Source organism: Mixophyes fleayi, chromosome 4 (genome assembly GCF_038048845.1).
Source record: "Mixophyes fleayi isolate aMixFle1 chromosome 4, aMixFle1.hap1, whole genome shotgun sequence".
Lineage (NCBI taxonomy): Eukaryota > Metazoa > Chordata > Amphibia > Anura > Limnodynastidae > Mixophyes > Mixophyes fleayi.
In genome coordinates, this window is record NC_134405.1 from 106,862,715 (window position 1) to 106,878,612 (window position 15,898).

General features: G+C 38.2%; 1 protein-coding gene across 1 annotated transcript in view; it reads right to left on the bottom strand.

Moving 5' to 3' along the window:
* SLC12A1 (solute carrier family 12 member 1) overlaps nt 1-15,898 on the bottom strand; it is an 85,609-nt gene that overhangs the window by 45,007 nt on the left and 24,704 nt on the right. The window contains exons 9-17 of the mRNA XM_075207980.1: nt 15,333-15,417; nt 13,813-13,964; nt 11,767-11,874; nt 10,342-10,465; nt 9,963-10,064; nt 7,331-7,486; nt 5,178-5,277; nt 4,976-5,087; nt 4,028-4,168 (exon numbers count right to left, since the gene is read on the bottom strand). Coding sequence (XP_075064081.1) covers nt 4,028-4,168; nt 4,976-5,087; nt 5,178-5,277; nt 7,331-7,486; nt 9,963-10,064; nt 10,342-10,465; nt 11,767-11,874; nt 13,813-13,964; nt 15,333-15,417 — 1,080 coding nt within the window. The remainder of the gene's footprint in view (nt 1-4,027; nt 4,169-4,975; nt 5,088-5,177; nt 5,278-7,330; nt 7,487-9,962; nt 10,065-10,341; nt 10,466-11,766; nt 11,875-13,812; nt 13,965-15,332; nt 15,418-15,898) is intronic.

The following is a 15,898-nucleotide window of genomic DNA, read 5'->3' on the forward strand; positions in this document are numbered from 1 at the left end:
AATTATATTGTGGCCTCGGTACCAAATTGTGTACCGGGGCCACCACACTACGCAGTCAAGATACTTGTTTGGTGGAATTCAGACCAGTTGAGGGTTTTATTATTATATTGTGTGGACCACTCTATCTATACCACACTACAACTCTATACCACTCTATTTCCTACTTTAATTCTATTTAATTCTATTTCCTACTTTAATTCTATTACTAATTAATTAACATAAAGAGGAACAAAAATAACCAATTTTACCAAAAGTATAATATGACTTAGACTTACAAACACTACACTTGAAAGATCGTGCCTTTAAATGAAAAAGTAAGTCTTCATTGCACGACTATGTGCAACAGGGACAGTTTTTTTCTTTACAAAGTCAACTAATAACACTTGGACCCTGTCTGTCTTTAACATACTTAATGGGATCTCAATGACGAATTGTCTGTAGCATGTTTGGAGGAGGTATTGTGGCCCCGGTATCAAGTTGGGTACCGGGGCCACCCCACTACGCAGTCCAGATACTTGTTTGGTGGAATTCTGACACGTGGAGGGTGTATTTATTTTATTGTGGCCCCGGTATCAAGTTGGGTACCGGGGCCACCCCACTACGCAGTCCAGATACTTGTTTGGTGGAATTCTGACACGTGGAGGGTTTTTTAATTATATTGTGGCCTCGGTACCAAATTGTGTACCGGGGCCACCACACTACGCAGTCAAGATAGATAGATGCGTATCATAGATAAAGTACATTCAGTGGTGTGGGGCAAATTGAAAAATATTCAAAATGCACTGACATTATCAAAAACAAGAGGTTGTCACACGCTAAAACTCCAACATGTATATGATGGAGAGGATGGAGGAGCAGCCGTATGTGTAGTGTAATGCAGACCTGTTGAAGGTTTTTTATATATTTTATTGTGGTGCCCAGTGCCCACTCCTCTACGCAGTCCAGGTACATTTATTGGTGCGATTCATAAAAGTTCAGGGTTTTTAAGATATTGTGGTGACCCACTCCTCTACGCAGTCCAGGTACATTTATTGGTGCGATTCATAAAAGTTCAGGGTTTTTAATATATTGTGGTGACCCACTCCTCTACGCAGTCCAGGTACATTTATTGGTGCGATTCATAAAAGTTCAGGGTTTTTAATATATTGTGGTGACCCACTCCTCTACGCAGTCCAGGTACATTTATTGGTGCGATTCATAAAAGTTCAGGGTTTTTAATATATTGTGGTGACCCACTCCTCTACGCAGTCCAGGTACATTTATTGGTGCGAATCAAACAAGTTGATGGTTTTCTTATTATATATATTGTGGTGACCCACTCCTCTACGCAGTCCAGGTACATTTATTGGTGCGATTCATAAAAGTTCAGGGTTTTTAATATATTGTGGTGACCCACTCCTCTACGCAGTCCAGGTACATTTATTGGTGCGAATCAAACAAGTTGATGGTTTTCTTATTATATATATTGTGGTGACCCACTCCTCTACGCAGTCCAGGTACATTTATTGGTGCGATTCATAAAAGTTCAGGGTTTTTAAGATATTGTGGTGACCCACTCCTCTACGCAGTCCAGGTACAATTATTGGTGCGATTCATAAAAGTTCAGGGTTTTTAATATATTGTGGTGACCCACTCCTCTACGCAGTCCAGGTACAATTATTGGTGCGAATCATAAAAGTTCAGGGTTTTTAAGATATTGTGGTGACCCACTCCTCTACGCAGTCCAGAAAGATACCTTTTTGCAACGTTTTGGACTAATAACTATATTGTGAGGTGTTCAGAATACACTGTAAATTAGTGGAAATGCTTGTTATTGAATGTTATTGAGGTTAATAATAGCCTAGGAGTGAAAATAAGCCCAAAAACTTGATTTTTAAACTTTTTATGTTTTTTTCAAAAAAAATCCGAATCCAATACCTTAAATCCGAACCGAGACCTTTCGTCAAGTGTTTTGCGAGACAAATCCGAACCTCAAAAATAACGAAAATCCGGATCCAAAACACAAAACACGAGACCTCAAAAGTCGCCGGTGCACATCCCTAGTCATAACTGACCAGAAGACCCCTCCCCCGCGTCATCTGATCACATGGCAAAATGGGGATAGAAAATAAGTTTCATTTACTATAAGGTATACCTTTAGCTTATTTAAAGGAAGTACTTTACATTTTAATGATCAGTTCTGGACACCCAGAACCCTGTTTACAGCATAATGAAATAGGCAGCAGACTATGTTGGTGTAAATCATTCACTACAATTACCAGGGCCTGTTCTGTTCCATCTAATCACAGACATCAGCAATGCTAGGTGGTTTATGATACACACCTGTCCTATCCAATACCATTGAATTACTTCACATCTAGGGTTATATTTTCTAAACTGCGGTTTTGAAAAAGGTGGAGATGTTGCCTATGGCAACCAATCAGATTCTAGCTGTCATTTTGTAGAATGTACAAAATAAATAATAACTAGAATCTGATTGGTTGCTATAGGCAACATCTCCAATTTTTCAAACCCGCAATTTAGTAAATATACCCCCTAGTCTTTACTATTGATATACAGATTTCATACTATGATTTGGGGTTTCCATAATTGTATGACACACAAAGGTGTTTACTGTAAGTGGTTTACATCTTAACAATTTCCATGGGAATAATATAATAATATAAGGGTATTTTATATTGTGTTTTTGGACACACAAAAAAAAAAAATAGTAAAAACAATTATCTTTCAATGATTCTACTCATGATTGCTTTCATGGCGTTGGTTCACTTCCAGAAATATACCACTAAAAGTTATTAACACTCAGTTATTTACCTTACTTTTGACTCAGGTATGTACAGTGACGTACATTTTAGTGTTTTTCTTTTTGCATACCATGACTGGCACCTATATGAGTGACCTTTGTTATACGTATAAGGGGATGTAGGGCTAGAGTCACAAGAATAAGGGGATATACGCCCAGTGGGCCTGAGTCATTAAGGAGAGCAAAGCATAAAAAAGGAGTATCATTTGCACCTGGGCAAAACCATGTTGCATTGGAGGGGGGAGGTAAATTTAAAATGTTTGGACAGATTTATAGTTGGGGTAGGGCATGTCCTAGATCAACATTAAATTTCAGTGTAATAATAAAGTTATTAAGTATTTGTGTGTTAGATGAAAAAACAGCCAGTATTTAACTTATCCGCAAAATAATAAACTAATTTGCACCCATTGCACTGAAACATGGTTTGACCCAAAAAACATTTACTCCTTTTTTGCCTTAATGACTCAGGCCCAGTGTGTTTGTGTAGTATTTGTGGGTATTTAAAGCAAACTTTATTCTGTGTTTTACAAGATGGTATAAAATTATAAAAATAATACAAAAATGATTGACGACACCACAGTGTGTTTTTTTTAACCAATGTAAGCATGGGGTACAAAACTAAAATACAATTTGGGAAGTACCAATCGGGGATGATTGGAGGCAAAAATCCTACCTCACGAATTGGACAAACAATGGCAAATTCAGACAAATGTTCAAGTCATTTTTGTCAAGAAACATTGTGATTAATTAGCTGCTTCGGGGAAATATCTGATGCATTTCATTTTGATTTGTGACAAGTGTCACGTGCACTCGATGATCAAGTTAGATTCATAAAATGAGATTTTTATTATACAAACATAATGGGGCATATTCAATTGGCTGCGTAACTGTTAAAAGTAACGCGGACTGCGCATTATTACCTTTATTACGGTAATAGTGCCAGTAATTACCGCAGTAGTCATAACGCCGGCTTTTTGCCGGGTTAAAACTACTATAATAACGGTAATAGTTTTAACCCGGCGGTACTTCTGGGGGAATTGAATTCCCCCCAATGATTCAATGTGCTTATAGTATTGATCTAAATGAAATGAATAAAGGAGTGGTCATTTCCAGAAAGAGCATGTTTAGTTTTTATAAATAAAGAGAGATACAAAGTAATAGCAGCTTCTACCTGAGATGTAATGTAGAGAATGTTACACACTCCTTGCTGGCTCTTGCGCTCACCTGTAGAAGAGTTCTCACGCCGTCTCTGAAGCTGTCAGCAGCGACTGCAGCATAAAAGGCTTTCCTTTTGGTTTTTGTTAACCATGTCTGTTTTCTGATCATCCCACTGTTCATGTCTTTTACAGCCTGTTTGCGCAGTCCCTGCATAACACAATAAAGGTTCAGCAGAATGAAACATTATCAAATGAAAATGGACTGTTTCAGCTCAACCCAATCTTCGGAAAATGTTTCTGAGCTATAACCTGAAAATAAAATGCTTATATTATCTTTTATTACCGACTATGAAGACCACAGACATATGAGATTGCCTATTACTACTCTGTGATGAGTAAATTGTGAAACAGAGCTGTAATGTAACGGGTATAGCAGTGTCTGGCAGCCATACTGATACATTAACTAGTTAAATGATATCAATATCTTCAAGCTAGAAACAGGCAGCGCTGAATTTCAGTGAAACTTAGATTGAATTTTAAGAACTTATCTATATGAAAAATCTATTTTCAGCGGAGATTAAACCAAGTCATGTTTTACTCTGATTTAATGGCTTGTTCTGAAATCCTTAAAGCAATCTAATCTATTTCTTGTTTGTTCAGACATCACTCCATTGTATTAAACACCACATATTCCAGAAACTATCTACTTACAATGGTGGAACAGGCGAATAGGAGGAGGATTCAATTGCTGGTGATGTAGCGCGCAGACATGTCGTTGCGCACATTATCGGCATTTACAATAGGAATCTCCGGAGCTTTTCTCTCAGCACATGATTAACAATGAGCAGAGATTCCAGCCAGAACCTCAGCGCAGGTGTCTCCGTGAACGTCTGGGGGCACCAGGCACCAAATTGAATCTCCCCCTTACAATACATAGCTCCTGTCACACCATTCCTCATTATACATTTTCACCTGACAAAAGTGTACATGGATATGGGGTTGGTTCTGTACTTACAGCAAACACCTCACAACAAATACAGAGGCCCGTGCTTTTGGTAAAGGAGTGAGTAATATCCAAAAGAGCTGGTCTTGCCATTGGTGCTCCAGTTAAAACCAAACACTGAGGTCTGCAAAGCAAATGCAAACAAGACATTAGATATTGGTTCATAATGACAGTGGAGGTAGGAATAATCACACTGATGCATCATGGGAAGTACCTGAAGTTTTTGACGTGGTCATCAATAGTGTTCAATTGTAAAGCACTGTTTAAGGCATTTGTGTATTGAAGAGCCTGGGTTGAAGATCCCCAATTAACTTCTGTTAAGGAAAACAAAAAAGAAGTTGCTTTGCAGTTAATTTTTTAGGGAAAGGACATGGTTGAGAATTTTCTGCCCTTTGCCTGTTGCAGAAATACATGATCCATAATGATCAAAGAAAAGCATTGTTCAGCTAATAATCCCACTATAGAGCATCCTGTAATATATATTGAAGAGACAGATGAATGGTTGAACATTTCTGTGGATACCTAAGTTACAACGTTTAGCATGTCTGTGGATGTTACTGACAGAACATTTCTGTGGATATCTCAGTTACAACTTTTAGCATGCCTGTGGATGTTACTGACAGAACATTTATGTGGATATCTCAGTTACAACGTGTAGTATGCCTATTGATGTTACTGACAGGTAGAACATTTCTGTGGATATCTCAGTTACAACGTTTAGCATGCCTGTGGATGTTACTGACAGAACATTTCTGTGGATATCTCAGTTACATTTAGCATGCCTGAGGATGTTACTGACAGAACATTTCTGTGGATATCTCAGTTACATTTAGCATGCCTGTGGATGTTACTGACAGGCAGAACATTTCTGTGGATATCTCAGTTACAAGGTTTAGCATGTCTGTCAATGTTACTGAGAGAACATTTCTGTGGATATCTCAGTTACAATGTCTAGCATGCCTGTGGATGTTACTGACAGAACATTTCTGTGGATATCTCAGTTACAATGTCTAGCATGCCTGTGGATGTTACTGACAGAACATTTCTGTGGATATCTCAGTTACAATGTCTAGCAAGCCTGTGGATGTTACTGACAGAACATTTCTGTGGATATCTCAGTTACAACGTTTAGCATGTCTGTGGATGTTATTGACAGAACATTTCTGTGGATATCTAAGTTACGTTTAGCATGCCTGTGGATGTTGCTGACAGAAAATTTCTGTGGATATCTCAGTTACAACATTTAGCATGCCTGTGGATGTTACTCACAGAAAATTTCTGTGGATATCTCAGTTACAACATTTAGCATGCCTGTGGATGTTACTCACAGAAAATTTCTGTGGATATCTCAGTTACAATGTCTAGCATGCCTGTGGATGTTACTCACAGAACATTTCTGTGGATATCTCAGTTACAACATTTAGCATGCCTGTGGATGTTATTGACAGAACATTTCTGTGGATATCTCAGTTACAACATTTAGCATGCCTGTGGGTGTTACTCACAGAAAATTTCTGTGGATATCTCAGTTACAATGTCTAGCATGCCTGTGGATGTTACTCACAGAACATTTCTGTGGATATCTCAGTTACAACGTTTAGCATGCCTGTGGATGTTATTGACAGATCATTTCTGTGGATATCTCAGTTACGTTTAGCATGCCTGTGGATGTTACTGACAGAACATTTCTGTGGATATCTCAGTTACAATGTTTAGCATGCCTGTGGATGTTACTGACAGGTAGAACATTTCTGTGGATATCTCAGTTACAACATTTAGCATGCCTTTGGATGTAACTGACAGGTAGAACATTTCTGTGGATATCTCGGTTACAACTTGTGGATGCCTGTGGATTTTACTGACAGGCAGAACATTTTAGGAGTTATAGTTTTTATCCTTGGAATTTCTTCCTTATGCACCTATCATGCAAGGCTGGAAATATATTCACAGCTAGATCAGCCCAAGTAAAGTCTAATGCAGATTAAACTTGTTGTATACCCTTTTAGAGTGAATCAAATGCAATATTTGCTTGATTTGCATTTAGTTTACACATATCAAGGTTTTCTTAACAAGTTTTTTTTCATGAGGTTTTATTTGCTCTCTAACCAATGATTTTTTGCTCTTCATTAGTAAAAACACTGCCTTTAAGTTATATTTCCTCCTATAATGAGAAATTTTAAACTGGCTGTTCCATACTTGGAATATGGTTAATCAGTGGCAAACTGAGGCTGCGATTTGTGTTCATTAGATGGGGGCTGCAGGTAAAATCACACATCACATTTTAGGAGGAGATACTCTATAAAGTCTTCTCTCCCAAGGATGATCTATGGAATTCATTAAAATAACTTATTATATGGTTTATGTTACCTGGCTTCTTGTATGTCACATATATGTACAGGAAAAGCTCTATGCCATAAGTGATGACAGCTGCCCACCAGTTAATGACGAACATGACGCCACAGCAGAGCATGGCTCCAAACAGGGACACCCACATGTTGTAATACTTGAATGCCGGTCTCCAGCCTGTTTATAGAAAACGTTTCATGTATTTTACAATATGCATTTAATATAAAATATCACTGACAATTAGGAAATCTGTAGATCTTCAGAAGAGTAATTAGAGGAGATTTCTGAGAACTGGTGCAAAGTGCAAAAGGTGCTTAAACCCATAGTAACCAATCAGATTCCCACTTTCATCTTTCTAGTAGGATAAAATATGAAAGCAAGCATCTGATTGGTTTGTATGGGTTAATGCACTTTTTTCGCACATTTATCTGTGCATTTTAAATAAATGTCCCCATTGTGTGTTTAGTGACAGATCTGCGCCCCAAAGTCAATCTCTGGTAGAAAGCTGCTGAGCACAGAAATAATGAGCAGAGCTGACTTTTTTCCTGTGTAAAGCTCTAAATCTAGGCTTTATAAAAGTTTATTAAATATCGCAAAATAATGTCTTTTCTAATTCCCTTTATCCCTGAAGCGATTGTTTCTTGCCAATATCACCATTAAATATCATGTTAGTATCACAGGCTTAGTTAATATTTTGTCATCTTTTTAAATGAATAATCAATAGAGTGATGCAGAAATGTGTTTTAGAGATATAGTTTGTGAGAAGGGTATTGACATTCCTGTCACTGTATATTCTACTAACAGTACAAAGGGATGTGCTAAACCCGTCTCTGCAGGCAGACTCCAGTGTTTCAGTGTGCTCTCCTATTACTATTCATTGCATGGATCATACATATGTCAGCTTCTCATTATCGATAAAGGATTTGTCAGTCACTTCGCTTTCATTTACTATATTGTAGTTAGTTTGTTTTATAGAATTCTATAAACTTAGTTTTAACAACAATTGTTTAACATTTTATTCCTAGTCCTAATCTTGGAGCGCTCACTAAGGTGACACAGAAATGAGGAGTACACTGGTTGGTGTTGACGTCCCACATGGAGAACATGCCCTATTCAGTCTTGTTACGAGCCGCGGCGGTGCCCAGCCGCCGCGACTCCCCTACCTCCGTCCCGGCCGTCGCTATGACGACCGGGACGTCACTTCCGGGGGCTCTTCCTGGCCGTTGCCTAGGCAACAGTCGGAACGCTGAGTGAGAGAGCGCCGCATCCCAGCAGGGAGAACTGCTGGGCGCGTGCGCAACTAGGTAGCCTGTGGGCTAATGAATGCAGGGAGCTGTATACTTGCAGAGCTAGGCTATGATTGGTTGGGGTCAGTATTTAAGGCAATGAGGTCTGCTACCTCATTGCCGATTATAGCTTCTGTTTTCCAGTCTGCTGACCTGCTCCCTACCTTGTTCCTGTTTGCTGAAATTCTACTGACTACCCGTATATGACCTTTTGCCTGGATTTTGACCCTGCCTGTGTTTCTCGTGACCTTGACCTCTGGCTTGAATACCGACCTCCCTGTCTGCTCGTGACCCCTGACCTTGGTTTGTTTATCGGATCTGCTACCTGCTGCCGGCCCTTGACCCCTGCTTGGACCTTACTCCGCTTGCCTGGGTTCTCCCCAGCCGGTACACACTTCACGACCCTCTGTCAGTCTGCAGCCCAGTCTGTCCCCACCATCAGGGGATCCAGTGAATACCTGATTGACAGAGTAGATTCCGGGTTGTGTTGTGCCGACTGGAGGGGTTCCTAACAAGTCTATGGAGGAACATTTATAAACTACAAACTGGGGAAGTGTAGCACAGAAGCTGTTCTTTCTTCTTTTGTGATGTTATGCATCTATTTAGTCAGTTGTGGCCATTTTTATGGACACGTGCACATGTTATAGTGGACAGAGAGCACTGATTGGGTGGGGGCATATATTTATGTTTGTGACTGGAAGGAGCTGGTCGGACATGGCTAGTCATGGCATTTCAAGGCAAATGTAGGTTAGTAACAGTAATGCAACATATTCCGTGTAGAAATGGAAACGAGATTCCATTTAGGAAGAGGAGATATTCTAATGGACTTTTGTGAAAGGCGCTCGATTTCACAAAGTCATCCACCTCAGCAACATTAATCAATTAACTAAAACATCAACTTGTACATTTGTGAATATTGAAATAAAGATAAGAAGAATAACTGAGGCTCCAACAAGCAGTTTTAAGGAAATGTTGTAATTAAGGCGGTGGTCAAAATGTGATAGTACGCAGTAAGATTTTCGGTCATGGACCATAAGGCGCAGACAAAACAAAATGATTAGAAGGTGGTGTTGCTGAGTGGACAAACAGGCGCATTGTCACATAAGAGAATGCACACGGCCTCCTCATTTTTTCATTTCGTAAATGACTCATCTACACATGTAGCACTGGTCATACTATTGGGGATACTACTCATAGCGGCTATGGGCAATCTTCATGGAGCGTCTATGATAGTGTACCGAGAAGCAAAGACAATAAAAAAAAATATATTATCACAATTCATATAAATTCTCTTCTAACCCTGAGATAGAATTATGTAACCTTATAGCCACAGTTACAAGTGCATCCTGTGTATCCATTATACTGACCTGGAGACTTTGCATATGAAGCATGGAAACACGAAAAATTGATCAGAGCATAAGAGGCCAAGAAGAAGTTGGAGATTATGGGTGCAATAGTGTTCAGCTCAGCTGGAAGAAAGAGAGGACATGTTAAAATAAGAGCTTGACAAATTGTGTTACTATCTTATAGCTATTCCTATTTCAAAGGCACAAACTATTTCATTTTATTTTGGACAAGTTGATAAGTGTGAAAAACCTGCCTGTTTGTACTGTACATCTAACCAATGAGTTCATTCATTTGTGGACCCTGATCAAAGCTTACTATTGGAAGCTAGATAATGCATTCATGATCCCTAATTAGTGGATAAGCAATATAACTTTTACATCAAAATTGAAATTCACTAACCAATCAGAATAAATGCCACTGCAATAACAAATGTAAGAACGTATCCTCTGATTGGTTCGTTGTTTTTTCCTTGTCCTTTGGCGAAAAAGTGAAGTGCTTTGTAAATGTTATCCTTGCAGAGAGCCTGTAGGGAAATCAATACACACACTTAACTTATTTCTTTGCAATAAAAATGTTCCAATCCACTATATGACCCTTCATTACAGAGATGATTCACTATCGTGAACTGATTACAAAGAGGCTGCCATCATTGGTTGCATTAAATTTTATAGGTACTGCCATATAATATTTAACCAGATAATCAGTGAGACTGAACATTTTTAAGATGCAGTATAAAATTGTTAACATCTCATCTGGCTTGAAAGGACTTTTCAGTGTTGGTTGTAGCAGAAGTGGCTCTTTCAGGCTGTAGAACTAACATTACATGTCATTAACTCATAACCTGAATGCTCTTAACATTTTCATTAAGGTCAAAATATTCTGTGTCTATAAGGAAACTAGTTAATGCTTGCAGATACTAATTATTGATTGGTACATTGCCTTTATTGACTGAGCGAGATTAAAAAATAATCTACAAAATTCTATAGTGCAATTTAAATCAGTTTAAGCAATGACCTCCAGTCGTACATGTTTGTATATTTGTCTACATGTATTTTGTTTTTCACATATTATATTCTGTCTTTGTTGCGGTAAGCGAAAGAACAGATTTTTTTTTTAAAATAAATAGGTAAACCCATGCATTTATAGTCTTTCCACATTCGGCACAATAAATTGTATGTTTCAATGTAAAGTAAGACTATTGACTATGTGAATATTGATATGACTTTATTGTTGTTTATTGTTGTTATGTGTACTGAGGCATAATCATTCCCACAAGAATACAGCCTATCACTTCACTAGGAATCAGTGACATCACTGAGACATGGCACAGAGGCAGCCATTTTGTGACCAGAACTGACATACATTATAGAGGCAGCCATGTTGTGGGCTGAGCAATAGTCATTAGAGTTCAACTTATCCATTCACTAGAAACCTGTTCATTTATTTTTTTAATTTTCATGAATATTGTTTTAGGTCACAAAATGGCTACTTCTGTAGGTGCATGTGAACTGGTGGTAATCATCTGCTACTACAGTAACTTCCTCGATAGCAGATGGTTCTTCCACTATTTATATAGAAGGATATCATATACTGTATGCAAACTGTATAAGTGTAATCAGTGCATTTAGCAATTACTGTGTTTGTGTGTACGTACATGTATGCTGTACCCTCTGTGAAGACCGCTGTGTTACATGGTCCCAGATAATATCATTCTTCACAAAGTGCCAAAAGCAATACATAATATGCCTCATACAATAATAAATCTAGCATTGTTATGGCTTACTAGTATTGTGGTAAAATGATTGTATATGTTTTATCCTGTACCTGAAATACTTTGGGTGCACTGACGAGAGACGCCAGAGCTGAAGACAGGGTGGCTGAGAAAATTCCTGCGATGATCAGAGGGCCAAATCCTGATACCATACTCATTACCTGGAGAGAAACAGATAAACCATTCCATGCTATGTATTTCTTGAATTTGTTATACTCTCACAGATACAAGCATTGATCACTGGTTATCATTAGACATGTCTACATGGAAAAATATGGTATAACACATACGTTCTGGCTGAACGTATGATTAGTTGCTATGGTTTCAGTGCAGATATGCACTTTTTAGTAAATAACCCTCATTATTGTCAAATGTGTTGTTTGTGTGAGCTGGGTGTAGTCTTAGATAAGTGAGCTGTCTAGTTTTGCATCTTTTTAGTTACTGTTATTGGAAGCGTGGGGATATTTTTTAAATGGGCCGCACAGTTGCACAGTCGTTAGTACCGTTGTCTCACAGTAAGGAAGTCATGAGCTCAATTTCGACCAATGGCCCTGTCTATGTAAAGTTTTAATGTACCTTTAGTCAAAATTTAGTGATTAAAACACCATATACTACTTAAAAAGTAAAAGCACTTAGAATGAAAGAAATACACCAAAAGCATAAAATTAGTACTGTGTACAATGTGCTGTTCTACCTTTGAAGTTGTCATTGTTCAGTGCTGCACTACTGTAGTACTACTTATGTTGACCTATTTTAGCAGGTAGCAATGTTGTCGATGCCCCTCCCTTTTTCATTCACATGCACTTGGAAGGTTAAATGGGAGGGGTACTGACAACAACACTGCCTTTTGGAAACAGGCCAGTGGTAATGGTACTAAATTCATACCTCCCAGCACTGAGACATGGAGAACCGCGACAAAATAAACCTTGCCCCTGATTTGCCTAAACCCTACCCAGATCAACCCCAAAAAAGCTCACTTTTAGGTGAAAGATCACCCTATTCCGCCCATTTCGAGGTCCACGTTTCGAGACCATGCCTCCATATTCGGAACAGTTGCGAGGTATGCTACGCTTTTCAGTGGAGCTCTTCTTCCATTTATTTGTTTACAAATCTAACATCAAAAGCTTAATTGCAAAATGCAGTTATCAGAATCAAATCATTCTTGTTCAAAATCTGCTGTTAAATTATCTTCTAGCTACTCCCTATGTGCTGTAAATGCTTTAAGCTTTATTTCAATTAGCTGTTGGTGTGTGCTGAAGATCCTGTGACACTAATCTTACACTATCACTCAGAAGACCTGAAAGTTGGAATATTTCATAAAGTCTGTGTGATGTTGCAGGAAGTTCTCAGGAGTACAAGGACTATAAAGCACAATCCCACTCTCATTATGACTGAAGAATATTTATACCTGCCCAGAAGATGGCTAACTACATGATAAAAATTATACTTGCCTGCTTTCAGGCACTGAAGTCTGGGAGATTCCAGACAGGGGGCGCGACTAGAGGGTGGGAGGGGGCGGGGGCGGGGTGCAGTCAATCGCTTAATTTTGGCCCCATCCCTCGTGTCGGAAATGATGTTTGGGCGGGGCAAAATTACACGATTCACCGTGAATCGCATTATTTTGGCCAGGTATTTGCCGTATGCGGGAGATTTACCTGCTCTCCCGGGAGACCGACCCTGATTTCGGGAGTCTTCCGGACATTCCGGGAGAGTTGGCAAGTATGATAAAAATAGAAAAATGATATGGCTGTAACACACAGTAAGTGGAATTTATTTTACTTCTATAGTGTCTGGTTAGAGTTCTGTTTAATGCACAGTTGTATGTAAGTGACAGATCCCCTTTAAATTAATTTATTTACATATTGTTCACTCACTGGCAAGGAAGAAGTTAGCAACATCAAAATAAAGCATAATCTATTGCCGAGGAGAATAATCAACACTATTTTGCTAATATGAATTATACTAACACACAAAGCACAGTTATGGAGCTGAATGGAATGTTATTGTCAATAACAAAAATACGCTATAAAATGCCCCATTATGTTTTATGCCTAATACAATGCGCACTGCTGATTCAGAGCCCAGTGATCAATACTCACTTGAAAGTTATTCATCAGCCCATAGCTACACTTCTGGGTTTCACAGATGGAGAAATCATAACCAAGGGTACACGCAGCCGACGCATTGCAGCTCATGGCCGCAGTGATGGTATCATTCATGCTCCCAGTGGCGTCACGCACTACAGATGCAGCTATAGTACATAAGAACAGTGCAGCTTTATGGGGTTATTTCTTCATTTCTTGTACAATAGCATTTTAGTTAGAAAAAGAAAAGAAGCACAGAAGTGGTGGATAAAATATACAGCAATTGGGTCTGATTAATTAAGGAAAGTAAAGCAAAAAATGTAGTAAATCTTCTCCTGGACACACCATGCTATAAGTCAAGGGTTGTAAATTAATGTATTATTTTGCTCAGGAGTTAAATATTAGCTGTATTTTCCTGTAGCACACAAATACTTAATAAGCTTTACTTTTACACTGAGATTTGAAGTTGATTAGTACAGGCCCTATCCCAACTATAAATCTGTCCCCATATTTTAAATTTACCCCTCCCCCTCCAATGCAACATGGTTTTGTCAAGGTGCAAAGTTACTCTATATTACTCTATAATATCTAATCTTCATGTTAGATGTAAATGAAGTCTGCCTCTTTCAGACTATTAAACTTTATAGGAATGTATTAGTTCTACATATTATAGTAGCATATGCTATTGTTTTTTTTTATTGTTTATTCATATTTTTGTTCCTTTAGATCACTATTCAAATTTTTCAAAAGTTCTACTGAACTGCTAAAAAAAAAATCAATGTTCTGCAGTAAATAAAATTGTGAAACAATGAAATACATGTTGTTTTGCTTTGTTTTATTATCATAACTTGCAATAGATTTGTGGACATAGTTTAGATTGCAGAGTATGGAGTTTGAATATCTCTGTCTATTATAAGTATTACAGATTATATTTTGCCTAACAGCTTCCGAGCGAAAAAAGGACCTTTCACTAGGCTTCATTAGCAAGGAAGCAGATGAGATAACCCTTCTACTTTTCCTCCTTGACCCCGCCCTTTCTGCCTACTTTCTGATTGGAGCTTTTTTCTTTCCACTCTGATTTCCAAAACTTTTTTCTAAACCATTTTGTTTTTAAACTTTTACTGCCCCAAATGTGAAAATTGTTTCTTCAAATGTAAAACCCTGATATTAGTCAAACTTTTGACTATTTCTTTATCACTTATTTTAATCTTTAATTGAGCTTTTATGTATGTTAGTGTGATGACTGTTATGTTTCCTTTGCTGTGAAACGGTATGTATGAAAACGTTCATCAATTGGGTTTTTGTAAAGCTGCCAGTATGCTCCTTTTTCATAGGCTTTTGGTGTTGGAAGAACGAGGTGCAATTAGTATTTGATGCAATAATGTTAGAAATGGAGATGTGAAAAATATATTATCGTATGTAAAGGAACAAAAATAATATAGTTAATAAAGCTTTATACTTACCATGCATGCTATTACAATTCCTATGTCTCTGCATTTAGAACACACTGTAATTCCATGCCATATTACACTGACCTGCACAAATAGCTACCCCAAGGTAAGCAACAGTGGTGATGAAGATGGCCAGCATGGTTCCCTTAGGAATAGCTCCTTGTGGATCCTGAAAAAAATAAGATTTGTTATTAGAGAAGAGTGACCTTGATTTTGTTCACAAATCAGTCCAGAGTCACCCAGAAATTTCCAAATAACAACCACAGAGCATGGAACGTAAAGAAGCCAATCAGCAAGCGTCTACAAAAGTCACATGTCCATTGTGATAGGGGAGGAGCTTTCACTCAATCCTGGGGGAAAGAGTCTATATGAACTATTATTTATGATTGGGATTGTGATTGGTGACATGAGCTAGTCAGTGGCCTGGCCTCTGACTTTTCTCATCTTCATCTTCATTTCTGCTCTATGTAAATTGCCTGATTTGCCCATTTTTTTTAATTCCAATAGATATGTGTAGTGTTGTTTTTCCTTTGTACATCCATACCTTACCCATTTAAATGTTCAGATACCCAAATAATACATTCCTTGTTATTTCTACGAGAATTATTTTTTACAATGTACTGTCACAAAAAAAAAAATGTGTTCTGCAC